At 39.8% G+C, this 20,638-nt stretch overlaps 1 protein-coding gene across 7 annotated transcripts in view; it reads left to right on the top strand.

Moving 5' to 3' along the window:
• GPBP1 (GC-rich promoter binding protein 1) overlaps positions 1 to 14,055 on the top strand; it is a 34,974-nt gene extending 20,919 nt beyond the window's left edge. For 4 of the 7 annotated variants that reach the window (XM_037373639.1, XM_037373640.1, XM_037373637.1 and 1 more), the window contains 8 exons: positions 109 to 332; positions 987 to 1,053; positions 3,445 to 3,629; positions 4,439 to 4,579; positions 5,072 to 5,236; positions 9,429 to 9,613; positions 12,377 to 12,479; positions 13,575 to 14,055. In XM_037373639.1, coding sequence (XP_037229536.1) covers positions 109 to 332; positions 987 to 1,053; positions 3,445 to 3,629; positions 4,439 to 4,579; positions 5,072 to 5,236; positions 9,429 to 9,613; positions 12,377 to 12,479; positions 13,575 to 13,733 — 1,229 coding nt within the window. In that variant the 3' untranslated portion in view covers positions 13,734 to 14,055. Of the gene's footprint in view, positions 1 to 108; positions 333 to 986; positions 1,054 to 2,087; positions 2,136 to 2,207; positions 2,257 to 3,444; positions 3,630 to 4,438; positions 4,580 to 5,071; positions 5,237 to 9,428; positions 9,614 to 12,376; positions 12,480 to 13,574 lie in introns of those variants that run through there. The other 3 variants (XM_037373642.1, XM_037373643.1, XM_037373645.1) reach the window with 3 other exon arrangements.
• The last annotated feature ends 6,583 nt before the right edge of the window (positions 14,056 to 20,638 follow it).

Here is a 20,638-nt window from a genome sequence, read left to right as displayed (position 1 = left end):
TGCCAGAGTATAGAGCTCCTGGCTTAACTTCTCTAACAATTTTGCAAAAGTAGAATATTATTTTAAAATTGTTTGTTGTTACATTTCTTTAAAATTTAAAATTCTAAGGGCATTTTGGGAGAAGAGAGAGGAATGGTTGGCGTGTACAAGGCAGAAATGGTTCAGAAAATACAAACCATCGTGGAGGATACCATGGTGGAGGTTCCCGTGCTCGTACCAGGACTTTCCACTGTGGAAAAGGCCAGGGATGGCATGAAGACAATGTACCTGATACTGAAACTGGGAAAAAGGAAGACAAAGTAGTACCCAAACAATTTGAGGCTGAGGATTTTGTAAGTTAATTGTAATTATAATAAACAAGGTTTCATTGTTTCTGCTAGTGCCATTTTGTCCATTACAAGCTACTTCATGAGATTTCAGCAGTTGCAGATCATCATATAAGCAATCACCCTTCCCATAGATGAGAGGGTGTTAGTCATTTGTCCACTAATTGTTTCTCCTTTTATATCCGGTTTTTATCATTACATATTTATTATTGTCACTTAAGTGTTTAAGTATAACTACAGCCTGATTCCAGCTTACTGGGGTATGTGTATGTAGTAAATTCTACAGTTACCTTACTGGAAATCTGAAGTACTGTCAAAGTGATCTTTCCATTAGTGACCCATTTGAGATCCCACGCTTCAACCTAGAATCGTAGGATGTATGAGGAAGGGTGAGCTTCCTCTTTGAAGAACCATACATCAGTGTTCTTTGTTTTCTCTGGACAGTTTGTGTAATGGGATTGATTGCTACCTGATGTGTTTTGTTGGAGAAAAAAACCAAGTGAGCATTGACCTATTTGAGTTACAGGGGGAAGTGTCCAGTCTGTCTCCATTTAAAAATCTTTGACAGCAGAGGTCATACTGCCAATATTATTGTGATTCTTTATTTCATTGGTCCCAGAATTCAAGACTTTAAAAAAAAATGATAAAACTTTCTTTCAGCCATCTTTGAACCCTGAATATGAGAGGGAACCAAACCAGAATAAATCTTTAGCTGCAGGTGTGTGGGGTGAGTATTTTTTATGTTTTTAAATGTAAAAGTGTAGCAGAGATCTGAAGCTGTTTTATTTGAAATACAGATTATTTTTTTTTAGAATTAGAAAGGTGTAGATTTAAATTACAAAGGCATAGATTGAAATTGAGGAAACTTCAGTATTACTACAATATAAAAATCTTTTCTGTTAGAGGGGTAACACTTCTATTTGAGTATCATTCTGTTGGTCGGTAGATGCAGCCACAACTAGGATTCTTTCCCAGAACAAGTATGCATCCCCTTTATAAAGATATTAAGAATTTATCTTCAGATGCAATGAAGGTGAGTAACCTAAACTAGTGATGTGATTGCTAGCTGATGACTTCATTAGAAAATGCCTTCTGACTGATTAGAGCTGTTGGAAGAGCTTGGAAAGAAACCTAGGAGGGCTGGGAAGAGCAGGTTAGCTTGCAGAGATGTAAGGTCCCTTCCTGAAAGGAGGTGTCTTAAGCTGTTGGCTGTGTTTACAAATTACTTGTAACAAATCCAGTCCTGAGTGTAGGCCTTGAACTGAACTGTAGTTTGGGATTGTTTTCTCATCTCTGCTTGATTAAGTTTGGCTACCACTTTATGATTCTGTGGGCTTTATGTAGTCAGTTGGTTACCCTGAAGAAAGTGGCAGCTTTAGACTGCACAGGTTTTAAATGAGAAACTCACTCAAAATAAGAACCTTTCTCTTTATCAAGAAATAACTTTAAACTTAAAAGCTACTACTTAAACTGGTGCTAATACTGAGATTTAAAATGGTGATTTGCTGATTCTTTTTCTCATACTTCCCCAGTGTGTTTTGTGCTCTTAGCACTATATGTCAGTTAACCTATCCATATAAATATCTAATTGCTAAGAACTTTTGCAAGAACATAAACAGTTGGACTGCTTTCTGGTTTTGTGTGTTTAGCTTTCATGTGAAAGTCAGGAAATAGTTATCTTTTAATAGAACAATAACTGATTTCTATCCTAACCAAGTTGGGAAAAATTACATAGCAATTTGAGTGTTTTTTTGCAGCACTCTGGCTGTGGCCAGCTGCGTGATGTGGCTCAGTTTGATCTCAAGGAGGGTAAGCTTTCCAAGCTTTTTGGATATCACTCTTCACAAGCAAAGGAAGAAACAGTTCTGTTAGTTACCTAAAATCATAGAATGGCTTGGAAGGGACTTTTAAAGGTCATCTAATCCAACCTGTAAGTTACAGTGCAATGACTTGTTACAGTTTACAGCTTGGTATCTTACTTTATTACAGCTCTGCTTCTGGAAACCTCATTTTGTAATTGAAAAACTGAAATTAAGGCAATTATTATTCCCTTTTAAAGGAAACAATATTCAGGACAGGAGGAATGCTACCATCCCCTTCTAATGCCTGTTAAAAATGTGTGCTTCTGTTAGATTCCATTTTACCTTGTGTATATATGATGGGAGCATGTTAATACTATGAAAAGTCTTTTCATAAAGTGTAATGAGAGTTACATATGCAGTTATCACAACGGTTTTGTAACATTTACCTGCTAAACAAAGCTTAAGTCACTTATGCTTTTAAGACAGGTTTTTTTAAACTTAGGCTATAGTGACTGCCTGTGAAGTAGAATTACTTGGAGGGAGAGGAGATAATCTGGGAAAAGGCTGCTAATGCAACATTGAAATGTGTGTACAAAAAAGTAATGAAAGTATTTGTTTTACTTTTTGAAAATTTTAGAACTTTTTAGTAGGTGTTCTTTAAAATGTTAAATGTCAGTGACTCAGTAGGACAGCTGATTGTATGTCCCTTAATTAGTGCCCTCTTCAACATGGGCATGTTGTAAGCTTCAGTTGTTCTGTTATGCCCATCTGAGGCATGGAGATAAACTGGTCATTGCTGTGGTCTAGAGTGGTGCACATCTGTTGTCTCATGTTTGTAAAGCCTCAGTGTGGAGCATTTGGCTCTAAACTGAGCTGTTAATAAATATATAATAAATTATTTTAGTAACCTTAAAGGGAAATATGAAAAGCATAATCTCTTTTGAAGATTATGTAACTATCAGCAGCTAACAATATTTGGATTTTAGATTTGCAAACAACAACTCTGTAGGTGGCTTCTTGAAAGAAAATCTTTACTTTCCAGGAAGTAAAAATCCTGCATTGACAAGTGAAATATTTTACAAATGGTTGTTGTAGAAAATGGAACAGAACCTGTATTTATCCAGGTTTGTACAGTGAACATTTGTGGAACTAATGCTGGACTAAGTTCCTGATTTATGCCTGTTTGCTCTGAACCATTTAGCTATCCAGTACCTTATGAACGAGAAAGTTAAGATTGTAGACGCATGCATGCATACACACACATATAAATAAATATATATATATATGCACACACACTTCTTTTTTTTTTTTTCCAGAGTACCCTTTGAATCCTAAGTCTAGATCTCCGAGAATGCTGGTCATTAAAAAGGGCAATACAAAAGAACTGCAGATATCTGGATTCCCAGTAGTAGGAAGTCTTCATTCACAGTCAGTAAGGGATGGAACTGGCACAAGTATTTATAAAGGATTAGTCCCTAAACCTGTCACTCCACCTGCAAAGGTGAGTCTTGGATACCGGTGGCATGAACAACATGCTGAAAAAAGTCTTGCTGTAATTCTGAATGTGTTTATTTCACCCCAAGAGTACTGTTCCTAGAGTATTATGCTTTCAGCTCTTGCTAAGTGCAGCACACCCCAAAGGTGAATGGAAGCCATTTTTCTCAGTTTTCTTTTCAAACTACACTCTCTGTTTCTCATTTACCTTTTTTGAGAAGGGCAAGATCTGTACAAACGAGAATGAAAAGGATGTTTTTAACTTACGCAGTTAAATAAGTTAAATAATAGCAGTGCCTTTTGTGTATATAATTTTAACAGAAAAATACGTAGTGGAGAGATACAGTCAGCATAAAAATACCTTCAGAATTTATCACAATTGTCGATAGAGATTGAGTTTCAAGCTATTAGTGTCATTCTGGTCCCTTGCAAAATGCAGCTTTCCTTCTCTTGATACTTGTTTCAGGAATTTTTCTGTGTTCTCAAGAGCACGTTGGAGTAATTCTTACCCCTCTAACATTCTAAATGAAAAACAATACTTTCAGCTGCTGAAGACTTCTATTTTGATTCTTCATACCTCAAATATGAGGATCTGAATTGTTTTGCAATTTTAGTCTTTATATAAAAAGTGTAAGCAGTATTTGTGAGCGGATGATTTGCTCATAAACAGTCTCTTTTACACAAGAAAGCAGGTGTTTGTACTAAATTATGGTTATAGTTAAGATCTGCTTTTGCTTAATCATTTTTCTGAAGATTCCTAAAAATAATCCTATTGTAGTTATTGACTCTTAAATTTGTGTTTAAATTTTTGTTTAGCCTACACAGTGGAAAAGCCAAGCAAAAGAAAATAAACTTGGGAATCTGTTTCCTCATGAGTCTGCATCCGGTGTTGGCAGTTTCAGTCCTTTCACATCAATTGCCAAGGCATTTACTGTATCACAAAATTCAGTGAAAGAGGTAAAGCAGTGCCTGCAGTTTTTATCAAATCTATAAAACGTTTAATTTGGTTAGATAAGGGAATCAGTAAGTGTTATGCGGAATTATATTACTTAAGGGTTTTTTTGAAGTTAAGGTGTGGGAAGTATGGAAGGCCCGTCGCTGGCCTTTAAGTACTGCACAATTTGCTTTGTAGGTTTGATTTGAAGTAAAAATGGTGCATTAGGAAGTATAACCTGATAGGTTTAAACTTCAAAAGTGCTAATTGTATAATACACTTAAGAAGGTCCATTGTTCATTAGCAGTGCTCCATAAACCTGCATCTCTGGGTTTACACGTGAGAACTACGTATGTTGAAATACAAGTATCTTACCTCTGTTTTTAACTGTGGATGTATGTGAAACTACAGGTTTCTTAAACTACAGGTGCCAGGGAGTCTTTTTGTCTTTATTCATTCAGAAAACATTAGATGAAACTTCTAATATTCTTTCTCTTTCTGACTCCCTACATTAGTGTATTCGGTCAAATTCTTCATCCCCTGTTGACAAAGTTGGTCAGCCTCGTTTAACAAAATTGACAAGAATGCGGGTCGATAAGAAGAGTGAATTTTTGAAAGCATTGAAACAAGATAGAGTGGAAGAGAAACATGAAGATGAGAGTCATGCTGGGCAAGAGAAGGTAGTTTTGTTCATACCCATTGTAGATCCAGCAGTAGTAGTTTTCAGATGGACTAAAAACTACTTTATTTTTCTCTTAACAGCTGTTAAGTCATGGTGTTGGATCTCTAAATGAAGGAGTTACATTTTGATGAATTTTAGAAAGTTGTTCCAAGTACTACTCTTCCTCTAGTGCTTCTTAATAGTTTATTTTCTCTCTGCAGTTATCTGTTCATACATGTTAATAACTCAGGTCCACTTTAGCAACAATAAAAAGAATAAATTAAGCTTAGTACACTAACCTAATCATAGAATTGTAGAATTGCTTAGGCTGGAAAAGACTTTAAGGTCATCAAGTCCAACTGTAAGCCTAACACTGCCAAGTCCACCCCATGTCCCCAAGTGCCACATCTACAAGTCTTTTAAATACCTCCAGGGATGGTGACTCAGCTGCTTTCCTGGGGCAGCCTCTTCCAGAGCTTGACAGCCCTTTTGGTGAAGAATTTTTTCCTAATACCCAATGTAAACCTCCCCTGGTGCAAGTGGAGGCCATTCCCTCTTGTTCTATTGCTTGTTAATTGGGAGAAGAGACCAACACCCGCCTTGCTATAACCTCCTGTCAGGTAGTTGTAGAGAGTGGTAAGATCTCTCCCCTCAGCTTCCTTCTTTCTAGGCCAAGCAACTCCAGTTCCCTTGGCCACTCCTCTTAAGACTTCTTCTCTAGACTCTTTAACCAGCTTTGTTGCCTTTCTTTGGATGCACTCAGCACCTCAATGTCTTTCTTGAGTGAGGAGCCCAAAACTGAACACAGCATTTGAGGTGCAGCCCCACCACTGCCCAGTACAGGGGGATAATCACTTCCCCAGCCCTGCTGGCCACACTTATTTCTGATACAAGCCAGGATGCTGTTGTCCTTCTTGGCCACCTGAGCACACTGCTGGCTGAGATTCAGCCAGCTGTCGACCGGCACCCCCAGCTCTTTTTCTGTTGAGCAGCTTTCCAGACGCTCTGCCCCAAGCCTGTAGTATTGTGTGCGGTTGTTGTGACCCAAGCGCAGGACCCAGCACTGAGCCTGTTGAACCTCATACAGTTGTCCATGGCCCATCAATCCAGCCCATCCAGATCCCCCCACAGAGCCTTCCTCCCCTCCAGCAGTTCAACACTGTTCCCCCAACATGGTGTCAGCTGCAAACTTACTGAAGGTGCAGTCAGTCCCCCCATCCAGATCACTGATGAAGATATCGAACAGAACTGGCCCTGGGGAACACTGCTTATGACTGGCAGCCAACTGGATTTAATTCAGTTCACCACAAATCTTTGAGCTTGGTCTTCCAACCAGTTTGTTACCCAGCAAAGTGTACAGCCCATCCAAGCCACGAGCAAACAGTTTCTCCAGGAAAATGCTGTGAGAAACAGTGTCAAAGGCTTTACTAAGGTCCAGGCAGACAACATCCACAGCCTTTCCCTCATCCACTAGGCAGGTCACCTTGTTAAAGAAGGGGATCAGGTTGGTCCAGCAGGACTTGCCTTTCACAAACCCGTGCTGGCTGGGCCTGATCCCCTGGCTGTCCCACACATGCCACGTGATGGCACTCAGGATGATCTGCTCCATGACCTTCCCCAGCACCGAGGTCAGGCTGACAGGCCTGTAGTTCCGCAGATCCTCCTTCCCGCCCTTCTTGTAGGTGGGTGTCACACTGGCTGACCTCCAGTCCACTGGGATCGCCCTGGTTAGCCAGGACTGTTGGTAAATGATGGGAAGTTGCTCAGGGAGCACTTCTGCCAGCTCCCTCAGTACCATTGTGTGGATCCCACCTGGCCCCATAGACTTGTGGAGGGCAGTGTTTCTTACCTTGGCTATTCGTTATCCTACAAAACAATGAAACCATTTCCTTTCTAATTAGAGTGTTTAGACAGCAAACAGTTCTCTATTCTTGGTTAATAGGAGCAATAGTTAAATCTGTGCATATATAGAGAACTTGTTTTTTCTTCCTAACTGAGAACTTGGAAGCCTGTACTGCCTATACATAATACATGTCGGGTTTCAGTCTGGATCAATTTATGCAGTGCTTGGCTGGCACCAGAGAATATTTGTGTAAGTGCTACCAGCCACCAACAAGCCATAAGCATAGTTATCGTGGATAGTCCAAGTGAAGGTAAGTATTGTATTATTCAGGATGAGATGATTACAAGCCTGTTTGCTGTAAACAAGTGGTTTAAAGTGCTCTAACAAAACAATGTCGTTAGTTACAAATCAGCCAGATAAATGAGTGGTTTTGAGAAAGATTTATTCAGAGACATGAAAAAAGAAACAGTGCCAGTGTGCATTGCTCATAAATGTAATACTGAGTGTTCTGACTCTGTTCCTATTTCAGGCAAAACAAAATTTGCTGTAATGGGACTATACAACCTCACTGCATGTGTGAGTTAAAAAAGGTGAAATCTTTCCGTTGGGTATTCTTTGGCTTAGCACCCTGAGATGGGTGTTGGGGGTAACGTTCATGTATGTATAAGAAATACACAAAGATACTGGTTTAAGATTAAAAAAGATAGTAGAAAACACTGTCTTGCTTCAGAATTCTGAAATAGTGTATGAACTTGGTGGGAATTTCTGTACCTGAAATTGTCTGGAGTTAATATCGTCTTCATTATATATATGTCAAATGCGTTTGGTTGTCTCATTGTACATAGCTGAGTTTCAGAAGGAAGTGTATTGAAAAAGAAAAAAGGCTTTTAGTGGTGGAAGTTTTACTGTCCTTGGACAGGAGTATGTAACATGTAGCCTGCAGTAGTTGTTGGCAAGTGCATGCTTCCTTTTCCCTGCCACTGCTATTTCACTAACAGGTGTGAAAAGATGTTAAACAAATCATGTAACTAACAGTTGTCCTGCTTCCAACATTTCATTTTAATGATCGTCAGTAGAGGACGTGGTGTGCAACTGAGCGGATGAGGAGATAACTACATATCAGTCTTCTATAACATGATCCTGTTGATGGAATGTTAAGGCCTGCAGTCACAGATTTCTTGTCTGAAATAACAAGGCAAATCGTAATCAGCAGCTGAATCATGCTTGGAGAAAGCCATTTTGCTCTGTATTTATTAAAATTGTTTAATATTTTAATGAATTTTTTTTGATAATCTGAGATGCATTCTTCAGGTGTATGATTTTAACAGCTGAGTGTGTGTTTACTGGGGTACTTGTTCTTAAGAAACACTTAATGAGCATTCTAAAATCTCTGGAAGCAGACAGAAATTTTAAAAATTAAAAAAAAAAAAAAAAAAGAGGGAAATGATGGTGATGGTCTTGATCCTGGACTCTGAAGAATGGTTTCTTAGAAGTACAGAACTGGCTGATAGAATGATTGCCTCCTGCTATGAATAATGCTCTTATATGTCCAGTTTAGGGATTTTGTTGTCAAAAGGGTGTTAACTAGATGATGATTGTACTTTCTTCTTTGTATTTACAGTTAATAAGACTTCTGAGGCTATTTGGCTAAATTACTAAATAAAAATTACAGGTTGCTGCATAAGTAGAATAAAACCCCCCACCTCTGCTTTGTAGGATTAAAGAGCTTTTAGTATTTTGAGTGAACCTGAACAGTCTGCTTTCTGAATAAACTTTCTTCATAGTTCTTATTTGATGGCTAGTAAGTTATAGTTGCTGTTTACAACAGCCTGAGAAGCTGTTGTGAGTGCATATGTGTAGGGGAAGCTGTTTGAATTGAACGAGCAATATTGACTCTTTCTGAACCTGTGGCAGATAAATTTTCTGATTGAGATATGGTGGCTGTGACCTGCCCCTTACACTAAATTAAATTGAGAACTTTTATGCTATCTAGCTGCTTCTGACACACATGGCTCTGTTTAATTAGGAACATTGTTTAAGTTCGACAGATAACCTGTTATTTCTGTTTGTATGAAAGACAGCTTAAATAAGTTTGAATTTTAAGATGTGTTTGAAACTTTGTGAAAAATGTTTGAGGCAGGTCTTGGGAGTTTCTTTCTGCATTACTTGATTGGTGGCGTAAGTTAAGATTTCTGTAGTATCCAGGTATTGCAGACTCTAGAAGTATGAATAGAATTACCCCCAAGATGGTGTAGAGTGTTTCCACTTAAGCTTAATTTCTATTAAACACTGAATTGCAGCACTTGCAAACATTTACTTGTGAATGAAAATTATTTTAAACTTTGTAATATGTAATTGTTTTTAACAGGATGATGAGTCCTTTAACTCGTGTAACAGCAACAGTCCTCATCATGAGAGAGATATAAACCAAAACTTTGAAAGTGAAATTCTGCAGGAGAATGGCAATGCTTCAATTACATCTCAACAGATCATTCAATCTTCAACTTTCCCTCAGGCAGATGTTCTTTCAAGCTCACTTGAGGCAGAGCATAGGTACGTACTTTATATTATATAATGTTCCTTCATAAGTGAGCATGTCATCATTTCTTACTAGTTCAGAAGCCAGAATCTGAAAACTGAGAACACATAAAATGTTTAATGACTACTGTCAATTTAACTTTTAGTTATGTACTTATTTAATATGGAATATACTTTGTTTCTACTAAATTTGTAGAATTTAGCTTAAGCTGACTTAAGCTTGCTTTACTAAAAATGTGGTGTAGTTTCTTACAAAGAAACAAAGCAGACTACATAGTGACTTCATCCCTCTGATTTTGGTCTGCATGCCTAGGAGGAGCAGTGCATGTAATTGCTATTTGTATTAATAATAGTTTAAATGCTGCATCTTATGTAAAACTTGTGGGTTTTTCCTCATTGTTAAAGTAATTATTTCTGTAGCTGACTAGTTGACACTGTCAGTGATATCACAAGAGAGTGCACTCGGAAGGGAGAAAGTAACTTCAAAAAAGGATTGAAACAATTCTGGTATCTCGTAGGAGTAACTGCAGTAGCCAGCTGGTTGAGATGAGGATGCTTCTGCTGGGAAATCACAACTCAGTCTGGAGATGAGCTTGTCCTGAGCCCTGTCAGATTCTTACTTTTTCTGGCAACTACAGATTTGCAGTGATAGACAGAGTTTTTTTCTTTTGTAGTGATAGATTATATGTATACATTGGACTAGAGAACTTTCCCTTTTGTAGTACCTGCAGATGAAACTTTCATACTCATGAGGGATAAGAGGATATGAAAAGTGAAATGCTCCCTGCTCTGTTCCTTTTTTTCCACCGTTGGCTATGGAAATAACCGATCTTTCTTTGGCCACTAGAGGCTGCTGATGACAATGCTAGGAGTCAGATGTAACACTCACTTTTCAATTCAAATGACTTTGGCTTTCATAGGGTTTCTGGGCAAATGTCTTTCCTTTGTGGTGTCCCAGAGAGGCTGTGTGCTAGCCCTTTGGCTAGTGACCTCTGTGTGTATGTAGACAGATGTTATGGTAAGCCTTTTTGTGGTAAATTGGACTCGAAGTGACCATCTTAACTCACAGGCTAATTGTGCATGCCTAGTAACGGTATTGGCATGTCTTGTACAAAGTGTATCTTGGGCTTCTCTTCTGCTGGGGAAGCTTCCAACAAACAGCTATCTTGTTGTCAAGTTTGCTAATCTGATTTTTTTTTTTTGTAGTTCATTCTTCCAACCATTCTAGAAGCCTAGTGTTTCTTCAAAGGGACAGTGGTCCTGCTAACTTCAGACAATGTTACTTAAAAATTAATTAGCTATTGCCCTAAATTTAATATACGTTGACAAGAGCTCTGTAACTGTTCCATTTATTCTTAGCTTGCAGTAAAACTTTCTAACTCAAATTACTGTTGCCAAAAATGTAACTGTCACTGAACTGCATTTAGCATTGCAAGTAGTTTTCTGTATGCACATATTCTCTTTTAAGAGAGCTTTGGATGACTTGCATATTATTTCTGCTGCTTCCTGAGGATTTAATTGTTCTTGGCTGTCACATTGTCCAGTTCAGTCCAAATACTACAGAGGATGTAATTTCCATTTCTGTAACTGTCCTGTTAACTTTTTTGTAAACAGAGTAGTGCTGTTCTCCCCTTCTACAATTTCTACTTTTATTATGGTTTAACAACAGTCATTGGTGTCACTGGTCACCTGCAAGTTTGCCCAATGCACATCCATTGTATTGGGACCTAGAGTTCTTTGTGGGGGGAGGGTTATACTGAAGGACATTTTCTTCTGAGTCTGGCTAAATGACATACCTGGCCCATCACATCAGCTATGAGTTTGTCTTACTTCCCTGTGTTATTATATCCACCATTCTGTGATGCCGTATGTCAGTTCTGGCATATACTTTAGAAACCTTTATTATTTGTGAAATAGCTTTTAATTTTCTCTAACATCTGAGGTCAACAAGTGCATGGTTTGGCTGAAGAATGTGCTAATCCTTCTGGCAAAAACTTTGCAGCAAGAGAACTTACTGTCTTCATTGTTTAGAGTAATGGTTTCTTCACCCTCAGATAACCCCTGTTTTCACAGTGTCTTCATATATAAAAACACTTTCTTCCTGTTCAGATACTGCTTGACTTTTCACACTAGCTAAAACATTATGTATTACATTTCTGGATATTTCAAGCTTAGTCATGAGAGGAATCTCTCTTGTTCCTTTTCCTCTGCTCATCCCAAAACTCACTCCTAGTTGTAGTCTGCCTGTGCTGAAGTAGCAGCAGCTGCCGCTGGGTGGTTCTCAGTTGCAAAGAAGCCTGTCCTGGCTCTGACGTTAGCATGTGCTGGAAGAATGAAGCACTATGTGACCGTCCTGAATTGCTTCCCATGGAGAGGCTCCACCAGTATTCCTCATGGCTGCTCTGTTACCCAGGAAAACCTGCAGATTCCTTCAGTGTCAGTCTTTGTCTCTTCATACTGTTTTCAAGGGATTAATTGCTGCTCCACCAGAGCAGTTATGCAAAGGAAATACATTCTTGCTTTTCCACCTGACACAGATCTGTTACCTTAAGACAAAGGTACAGTTTTTAAAACGGGGTCATCTGTGAAAGACCTGATAGCTTCCCAACTTTTATGCTTTCTGTATCTTTTTGTAAGGCTTTTAACCTACTTCTGTTTAAGAGTTTAACAAAAATGTAGAGTGATAGATCCATTTGTTACAGATTTTTACACATAGGCAGAGCTTGAAATGTCTGGAGTGGATGTAGCAAGTTTCTTAATGTTGTTTTTGATTTAAAGGCTGTTGAAGGAGATGGGCTGGCAGGAAGACACTGAAAATGATGAAACATTTGCTCCCTTAACAGAGGATGAGATGAGGGAGTTCCGAATCATTAGTGAACAGGTAACATGAAGTTAATGTTCCATTATTAACTTGTAGCTGGCTAACCTAAACTCTTACCTTTGAGGAGGATTTGCAGTAATTTTGATGGTTAGAGAGGTTGCTGTTTCAGTAGCATTTCAGTATTGTACTTCTGGAAGAATAGTTGCTTCAAAAAGATAAGGGACCAGTGCTTACTGTGGGTAAGGCCTATGCTTAAAGTATCAAGGGAGAGGTAAGGAAGTGCTTACATGTAGTTTCAGCACCGCTGGTAGTAAATTGCACAGGCTTTCGAGCGCCTCAGCTTAGCTTGAGGAAGGGGAATTTTCTTGTAAGTTTTTTGTGCAGTTTCCTTGGCTCTCCATGATTGACCTTTCTCTACTGGAAATTGAGACACATTTAATTCACTAGTAACAAAATCTGAAAATGCAATCTAGACTTGATTTTTAAAGAAAAATATTTCTTTTTTTTAAGTTAGGAATTCTGTATATCCCTGGTGGAGTCAGTGAGGAGGAGCTGTAAAGGAGGATGTTGTGCAGTGTTAAATCTGAACATGTGATATTTCCATATGTCTAGCCATACATGTGGAGCATTTGGAGTATTGAACTCTTAAATGCTTGGCTTCTGCACAATGTGTGGAAATGCAGTAATTCCTTTCTTGTTGTAGAATCAGTTGTTTCCTTTCTCTCCAGTGTCTGTGACTTTCCAACTGCATCAGGTAGACAGGTAGGGATACCCGTTCCTCCCCGCTGCTTCTCCTGTTCTGGGCCCCTGCCTTATGGCAGACCCTGCCCTTAGCACAGATGTTTGCAACGCTGGAAAAAGGGAATGCACTGCAGGAGAGACCACGTAGGAGGAGAGGTCACTGGGGCAAGGTATCTGAGGAAGTGGGTGAGAAGAGAGTAAGCCCTTGTTGACTGCAGGAGCTTAGTTCAGTTGGAGGCACTTGGCCTGGTGACTGGCCCAGAAGGTGCTTGGGAGTTCTCCTGTGTATATATGAACAGGTAGTGCTGTGGATCTAACGCAGCCCAGAGGTGAACGTGTAGAGAATGTTGAAATGCAACAGATTGTTGTGTTTAGCTTTTCATTCTCTAAATGTATCTCTTTTTCTCATTTCAGTTACAAAAAAATGGCCTTCGGAAAAACATCATTTTGAAAAATGACCTTATCTGTGACTTTAAATTTAGCCCCTGGAAAAACAGCACTTTCACATCTGCTCTGGAGAATGAGGATTCTGAGACAAGCAGCAGTGATACGTCAGATGATGATGACGTGTGAAGACTTCTGTGACATCTGTAGAAGCCCGTTCTAATCTGATTAAAGTTTGGGGATGGGTAGTCCACAAAAAAATCTCGAATTTATATAGTAAGATACCCACTAGCGGAAGAATGATGGGACTTCTGTCTGAGGGAAGGAAGGAATGTTGTATTGGGTGTGTTGAATATTCACTACGATTCCTTCGTAAATGAGTATTGTAGAACGAGGACATGGGTTGACCCGGCATTGGCTGTCTTCCTCACTGAAACATTTATGACTAGCAATGTGACAATGTCATAAATCGGACTTTCTCATTTAATAATAAAACCGAAGAATTGTGTAATGTCTTGCAAACCTTCTTTCTTAAAATGTTCAGGTCATAAGGGAAGAAAAGGGCAGCTTGACACAGTGTTAAGCTTGCCAAGTCATTTCGTTCTTACAGTGGAAATAAGGGAAGTCAGTCCTCTTTGTACGCAAAACAGGCAATGTAGCATGTTGGCCAAGATGAACAAAGTGCACTAAAACACTTTTCCTTAATTGAGCTGTTGTACTGTTCTACTTGCACACATAGCCGCTCTTTAGCCGTTTGTGGTGTAGTTGTTAGTAATGGCAAAAGACCCTGATGTTACAGTTCCAAATTTCTAGAACTAACCTTTAAACTAAAGGTTTATGGGATAGCAAGACCCAGTATTCTCACAGTGAACGCTTGCCTTGTGGGAAGATAAGCACCTTGTTTTAGGATTTACTATTAGAGTATTGTCTCAGTGCATAGCATCAAGGGTACTGTTTTTAAATCTGGTAAGTTTTGTTTGTATTTACATGAAATGTACTGTGGCAGTAGTGACTACATTTCAAAATGAAGTAAAAACACTAACCACAAGGTCTTGCTTTTATAGCAGCAGAAGTATATCTGTGCAGTAACTACTTGTTTTGCTTACTTTGTGTCAGACTTTTTCTTTATGATCACACATTTGAAAACTAATTCTTTGTTAGTTATAGTTTTATTTGGTTCATTTTAGTTCTTTAAATATTTTCCACAGGGTTGTACAAACTATATAGCATTAATTCATAAACACAACTGCTCTTGGTGACGTCACATTTATAACACAGCTTACATATACAGACATTCCCCCTTTAAGATATTTTTGATTTGTACTATTTCTTATAATAAGTAATTTGCCATTTAGAACTCGTAAAGCAAAAATATTTATGTAGGTGAGATTTTGTCCATATTTAACTTCTTCAGGACAAGACATTTTTTGTAAGCTGGCATATATCAATTTGGGACTAAGGTGGTATGTTTCAGGGTTTTTTTTTGTTTAAGCAGAAATTTCTATTCAAGAGGTCAGTTTTTGTCTTGGAACAGGCATGCAAATGTTTATGTAGTTACTTTTATCATCATGGACTGACATACATAATTTTCTCATTAAATTTAAGAGGATAGATTCCTTTTTTTAAAGAGAAATCTGCCATATCAGTGATGAAGTCTTCCCTACCTGCATGCCTTACACACCTTCCTCCTCCTTCCCCTCTCCTGCAGGTATGTTGTTTTTTTTTTTTTTTTTTTGATTAAATTTGACACCTCGACCTACTGTATTCTCTTTTTGGTTTTCACATCCTATCAATACGATCTTCTGCCTATCCTAATTACTCAGTGGTATGTGAATACACTTTTTATTACTGAGTGAAAACTTTTTTGCTTTGGTATTTCTCAAAGTGGGACATAGACACACCCCCCACACCCCCCCTTATTCAGTTAGTAACAGCTGTCACCTCTGTAATTAACCCTTTGGGAAGATACAATAATTACAGAAGAAATGTGTTGTACTAAGAGTATAGACTTGGGAAATGTACAGGTTGTAACTGAGAAAATTTAGAGAAAGTAGAAGTTATACTTAGTACTTGCTTTAGTAGTTTATATCCTGCACTTGAACAGAAGCACTGGTTACAATGAGCTGTGAGCAAAGGAGGTAACAGGAATTGAGCAGTAGTGGTTTTGCTTTGTGGAACAGAACGCCTTTACAGGCTTCATAACTTCTTTTCTCTGAGTGTGTGCCTGCATCTCTTGTGTCGGTCTGCTGTGTCGTTTGTCCTGGCTCTATGTGACATAATTACTGTCTACTGCTGCTACACCAAGCTTGTGCTTCTGAAGTATGGCATGTTTGATGCTGTGAGTTGATGTGCAGATGCGTAGCCTTAACCAACTGATGCTTGTAGATTCAGCTCTAGTCCTGTGCTGTGGTCTGTTCTGCTGGTTTAGAGACACATCAGAGGTCTGCACAGCCCGTAGATGAAGGTTGTCTGCCTGCTCTGTGACTTTCTTTGCCCTTCACTGCACTATGGGAATGGGGAAGCTTTGATGTTTTCACTGAGGAATCGGATTGCCTTATGTTGTATTTACTTATGGCAAAACTGAGTAGTAGTGTAGTAGTGTTTGTTGGTCCTCTTTTTTTTTTTTTTGGCCACCTTAAGAAACACTTTATTTAGTCATTCGCTGAGGAACTCTATTTTCAGCTGAGTTTTTGTATTTTCCTGGGAAACGTCACTTGAAACAAAGTTGATTTTCATATTTTGCTTCCGTAAAATACATGAAAGCATTCTTTTGCGTTGTTCCCCTCCCTTTTGGTCCGTGCTTGGGGAACGTAAAGCAGAGTGAGATCTGGTTCTCTCATATGTAACAATGCAACTTTTTCCATCTTTGACTTTGTTCATTTCCCAGGACAATTTTAGTGGTTCATTGGTCATTCTCTTCTGTCCTATGTAAACCAGGATCTATTCCCAGGATATATCCTCTCTTATTTTTCTGCTTGAGCAGAGTAAACACCAGCAAGGAAATCTCCCTTAAAAGACTTAAGAGATTGGTGGACCAAGCTTGCTCATTCCCTTAGTAGGTTGTAGTAAGCTTTGTATGTTAAAGAATGTCTGCTGGAGATAGTTTGTCAGTGCTGGGCTGAAAGAGCTTGACTTCAGTGACAGTAATCACCGATTAATGCATGCAGACATGGCACTGCTGTGTGTTTTGCAGTCACTGCCATTTCAGATCTTCATCATGTCTTTATCGGCAGAGAACTGTGTATTCCTGGTTCCCCTTTCCATCCTTCTTCCAAAGGGAAGACAAGTGATGAGTCACTGACTGATGTTCTGATCTGTTGGTTGTGGGGGATGTGCCCTCTACCTGCAGCTGATATGGAGGGTACTGGTGCTGGTGGTAGGGAGCTGGGTCTCCTTACCTCGCCTAGAATGACCAGAGGCCTCCCTCACTGGCTTGTACAGGGCTGCCTTCTCTTTTAACTGGTAAGAGAAGCTAGGTATCTTTCCTGGAAAGAGTTAAAGTTGCCCACTGGTGCATATTGGACCCAATCAAGATACAGAAGTAAGATTTTTGCTGCTTGTTATCCTAGTCTTTGAGAAATATTATCAAGTGTGAAGGACATGGATTTTTGTTTTCCTGTGCAGTTGCCTGGGGGGGGGGGGCGGGGGGAATCTGCTTTATTTATGATGGGAACCTCAAATTTACTGTTTCTTCTCTAAAGAATACCTCTTCTTCAGTAAATACATTTAAACTGTTCGTTGCTGGAAACTGGAAGGAGACTTTAGTTAAGGATGACTTTGTATTTCCTTATTTTTTTTTTTTTGTTTGCTTGCTAGGCAGTGGCTGAGGCAGTTAGTCAGCTGCAGGGAACTTTTGGTGTGATTAAGGATTATTGCTCTTGGGCACCAAGAATTATTGGCTCATTAGGATGATAAATGTGCTGAGTAGCTGGTCAGCTTTCCCTGTGCTGTTACTCATAATTGTCAGTGAGCTTTACGGCAAGCTGAATAAGGCTTGTTTCATTCCCTGGGTCGCTTTTCAGCCTTCCCTGGGGGTGGCTGGCAATGCATTTGCTAAACCAGCACTGGCAGCAATTTGTGGGGCAGCCTGGTTCTGTGTGAGGCATAGGTGTGTGCCTAAAACTTTCTTCTGTCTCTGGAGGTTTGCACTGCCTCAGACATTGCTAAGCAACTTCTGAGGTCTATCTCACTGTGTTGCTATCTAGGAAAGACCTTCAGGCAGGCTAAAGAAAAATTCATACCTTTGACCAGCTGGTCAGCAGGTATACTGCTCTGTTACTGAATTCAGTGCCTACCAAGGCTTGCTTCCCTTGCAGTCTCTTGTGCAGATCTGATCATCTGATGGAGATGTGAGGTCTTACATGGCCTACAGTGGCATGCATTTCTTAAATCCCTACAAAGATACTTGAGAGTATGCTTACTATCCAGCCTTTATTCTGTGTGTTCTTGAACATCCTCTTAGTATGCAGCTATTTAGTCCCCTGGCAATAGCCTGATTGTCATAGAGAAATGAGGTTCCAGATTTGCAGGGCAAATGCTCATGTAGTTTCCTATCCTATCTAGGTCAAAGACACGGTTTTGAAGTGGAAGGGAGTATTTTTGGCAACTGGTATGATTGCTCATGTCCAGAGAAGCATCTGCACAGCAGGCTGATGGATCTTGGATCAGTATGAGGGAACTTGGGTTCTCTTTAGGAGGTGTCAGAAGATAACTGGTTCTGGTGGTATCAAGCAAGGCACTACAGAGCTTCAGCTTCAGCTAGGGAAGCAAAGGAAAACAAACTCCTTCCATTCTGCCAGGAAGCAGTCAAGCTTGAGAACTGATGCAAGAAATTCCAAATGCTAAAATGGTGAACTTGGAACAGCCTGAGCTACTGCATTTTGCTAGATTACCAGACTGGCTGTGTGCTGTCCTGAGTTACCATCATCTAAGCCTGTAGATTCTGACACAGACCTCTTTGCATCAGGTACCAACAGACAGCTCCTGACCTCCTCTGAAGCCAGACGGTACCCACTGTTGCCTTGGTGTTCTCACAGTTGAGTTAAGGAAGATGATGCAGTTTTTCCTCCAATCTGTTACTTATTACAGCCAGTAGTAGGACGTAATGTGTGACTCTGATCCTGCTTATTTTACAGTATAGTACAGCTTTGGTAGAGGCACTGGCTTCCTCTTGATTCTTATTCCTCCTTCTGTGTGACAGCTTGATGTCTGGGAGCTCTGTACTATTCTATATGTCTTCCATCTCCCATCGCTTCCTGTTGCAAGGCTGCTCAAGTGGAACCTTCTTTACAAGTTACGATGCATCCTGTCACAGCTCAAGTGACTGCATCATGGACAGATGAAAAATGATTGAGCCTTGCGTCATCTGGCATACAAGTGCACACAATCTGAATGCAATACAAGGGGACATTGTAGAATTGTTAGCAATAACTTGTCTTCTATGCTTGCCATTTGTACTGCTGGTGTTGGTGGCTCTTGTCAAGAGCATCGTGCTCTTTCCCACCCAGGATATACACAACTTAAATTATAGCCAGGCTGAAGGGCCTCTTCATCAACAAGGCTCACTTTTTTTCCTGTAACATTGCTTTAGGTAACAAGGCATGCTGTTTGGAAGGACGATGTTTGAAATGAACCAGTCTGTAAAGAATTTACAAGTACTGTAAGCAGCGTACTGAATCAAGCCACTGCTTATGCTGAGCTGTAATCACTTCATTACTAAAAGCTGAGAAATACTTCTGTCTGCATTGAAAAGCTGGTTTAAAAAGAAGCTCAAGTATGAATGTGGAATATGCAGATATTTTACTAAGCCCTCACATGAGCAGTTTGCTTGGATTTTTTTCATTGTCCATCTCCAAAATGGGCATGCACAAATAATCCCTGTACAGAATAAAACATTTTCTTGGTTGAGGTTAATGAATTGGGTGTTCTGAAAATGCAGTGTGGGAATATCTTAATGTTCCAGTTAAACCATAAATCAGTATAATTGAATTTTTAGTCCTTTGTTTGATGAAACTGCTGTAGAATGACCATACTGTTGCAGGTGATACTGGTGATGCTGGCGGTGGTTATGGTTACCTTATGCTTCCACTGCAAGTATCTGTTCTCAGTCTCTTAACTGCCAAATACTTAACTTTGTGTGACCAGTTTTCCCTGGCTGACAGGTCACTCGGAATGCAGCTGCGGGGTGGCAGAGCCCAGCATGTGGGCTGAAGGTAGCTAAAAGTGAGGAGAACTCAATGGCCAAAGAGGGAAAAGAAATCTGAGTGGCAAGTATAAATGGGAGCAAACGGGAGAGGGCACGAGGTCATAATTTTGAAAATTGTCTGCAATATGTTTCCATCCAGATCATGTAGCTGAAAGCAAAAGTGTTGTCTTCTGCTGGTGAAGTTTTGTCACCATCTCTTAATGGCTAGTCTTCTGTTAGAAGATTATCGCCAACATTTGCTGCATGTGATGATCTCAGATGATAGAGTTGCATTGTGAGAAAGTCAAAATCTTAGATGGTTCATGTAGAGGTTTGATGTAGTTCTCTTATTTCTTGTCTCTATTTTTGAAATTTACATAAAGCTGGTCAGGATGTGGCAGGTTTAACAATAACCAAGCAAGGTGTTGATTTTAGTAGATGTTTCTGAAATTTTTTATCATGTTCTTGGCAGTTTATTTACTTGGAAAAAAGGGACCATTCTGTGGGCTAACCACAAGGCTGTAAAAGTAGATTCAAGTTGATGAAGAACTGTATCGGGCCTGGCTGAGCCCCATAGCAGCCCCCACGGCACTGTGCTCCACACTGGTAGCCAGAAAGGCGGTGATAACACACCGGTGTTTTGGCTACTGCTGAGCAGCGCTCGCACAGCATCAAGGCTGTCCCGCCAGCCTTCCCCCCCTCACCAGTAGGCTGGGGGTGGGCACCATCCTGGGAGGGGACATAGCCAGGACAGCTGACCCAAAGTGACCAACAGGATACTCCATACCATATGACACCTGCTCAGCAATAAAAGCTAAGAGAAAGGAGGAAGGAATGGGGGCATTTGTTATTTATGTTTTTCTGGAGCAAACGCCATGTGTGCCAAAGCTCCGCTTCCCAGGAAGAGGCT

This window comes from Falco rusticolus, chromosome Z, assembly GCF_015220075.1.
Source record: "Falco rusticolus isolate bFalRus1 chromosome Z, bFalRus1.pri, whole genome shotgun sequence".
NCBI classification, from domain to species: domain Eukaryota; kingdom Metazoa; phylum Chordata; class Aves; order Falconiformes; family Falconidae; genus Falco; species Falco rusticolus.
Note: the sequence above shows the minus strand (reverse complement) of the source record. Positions and strands in the feature narration are given on the sequence as shown.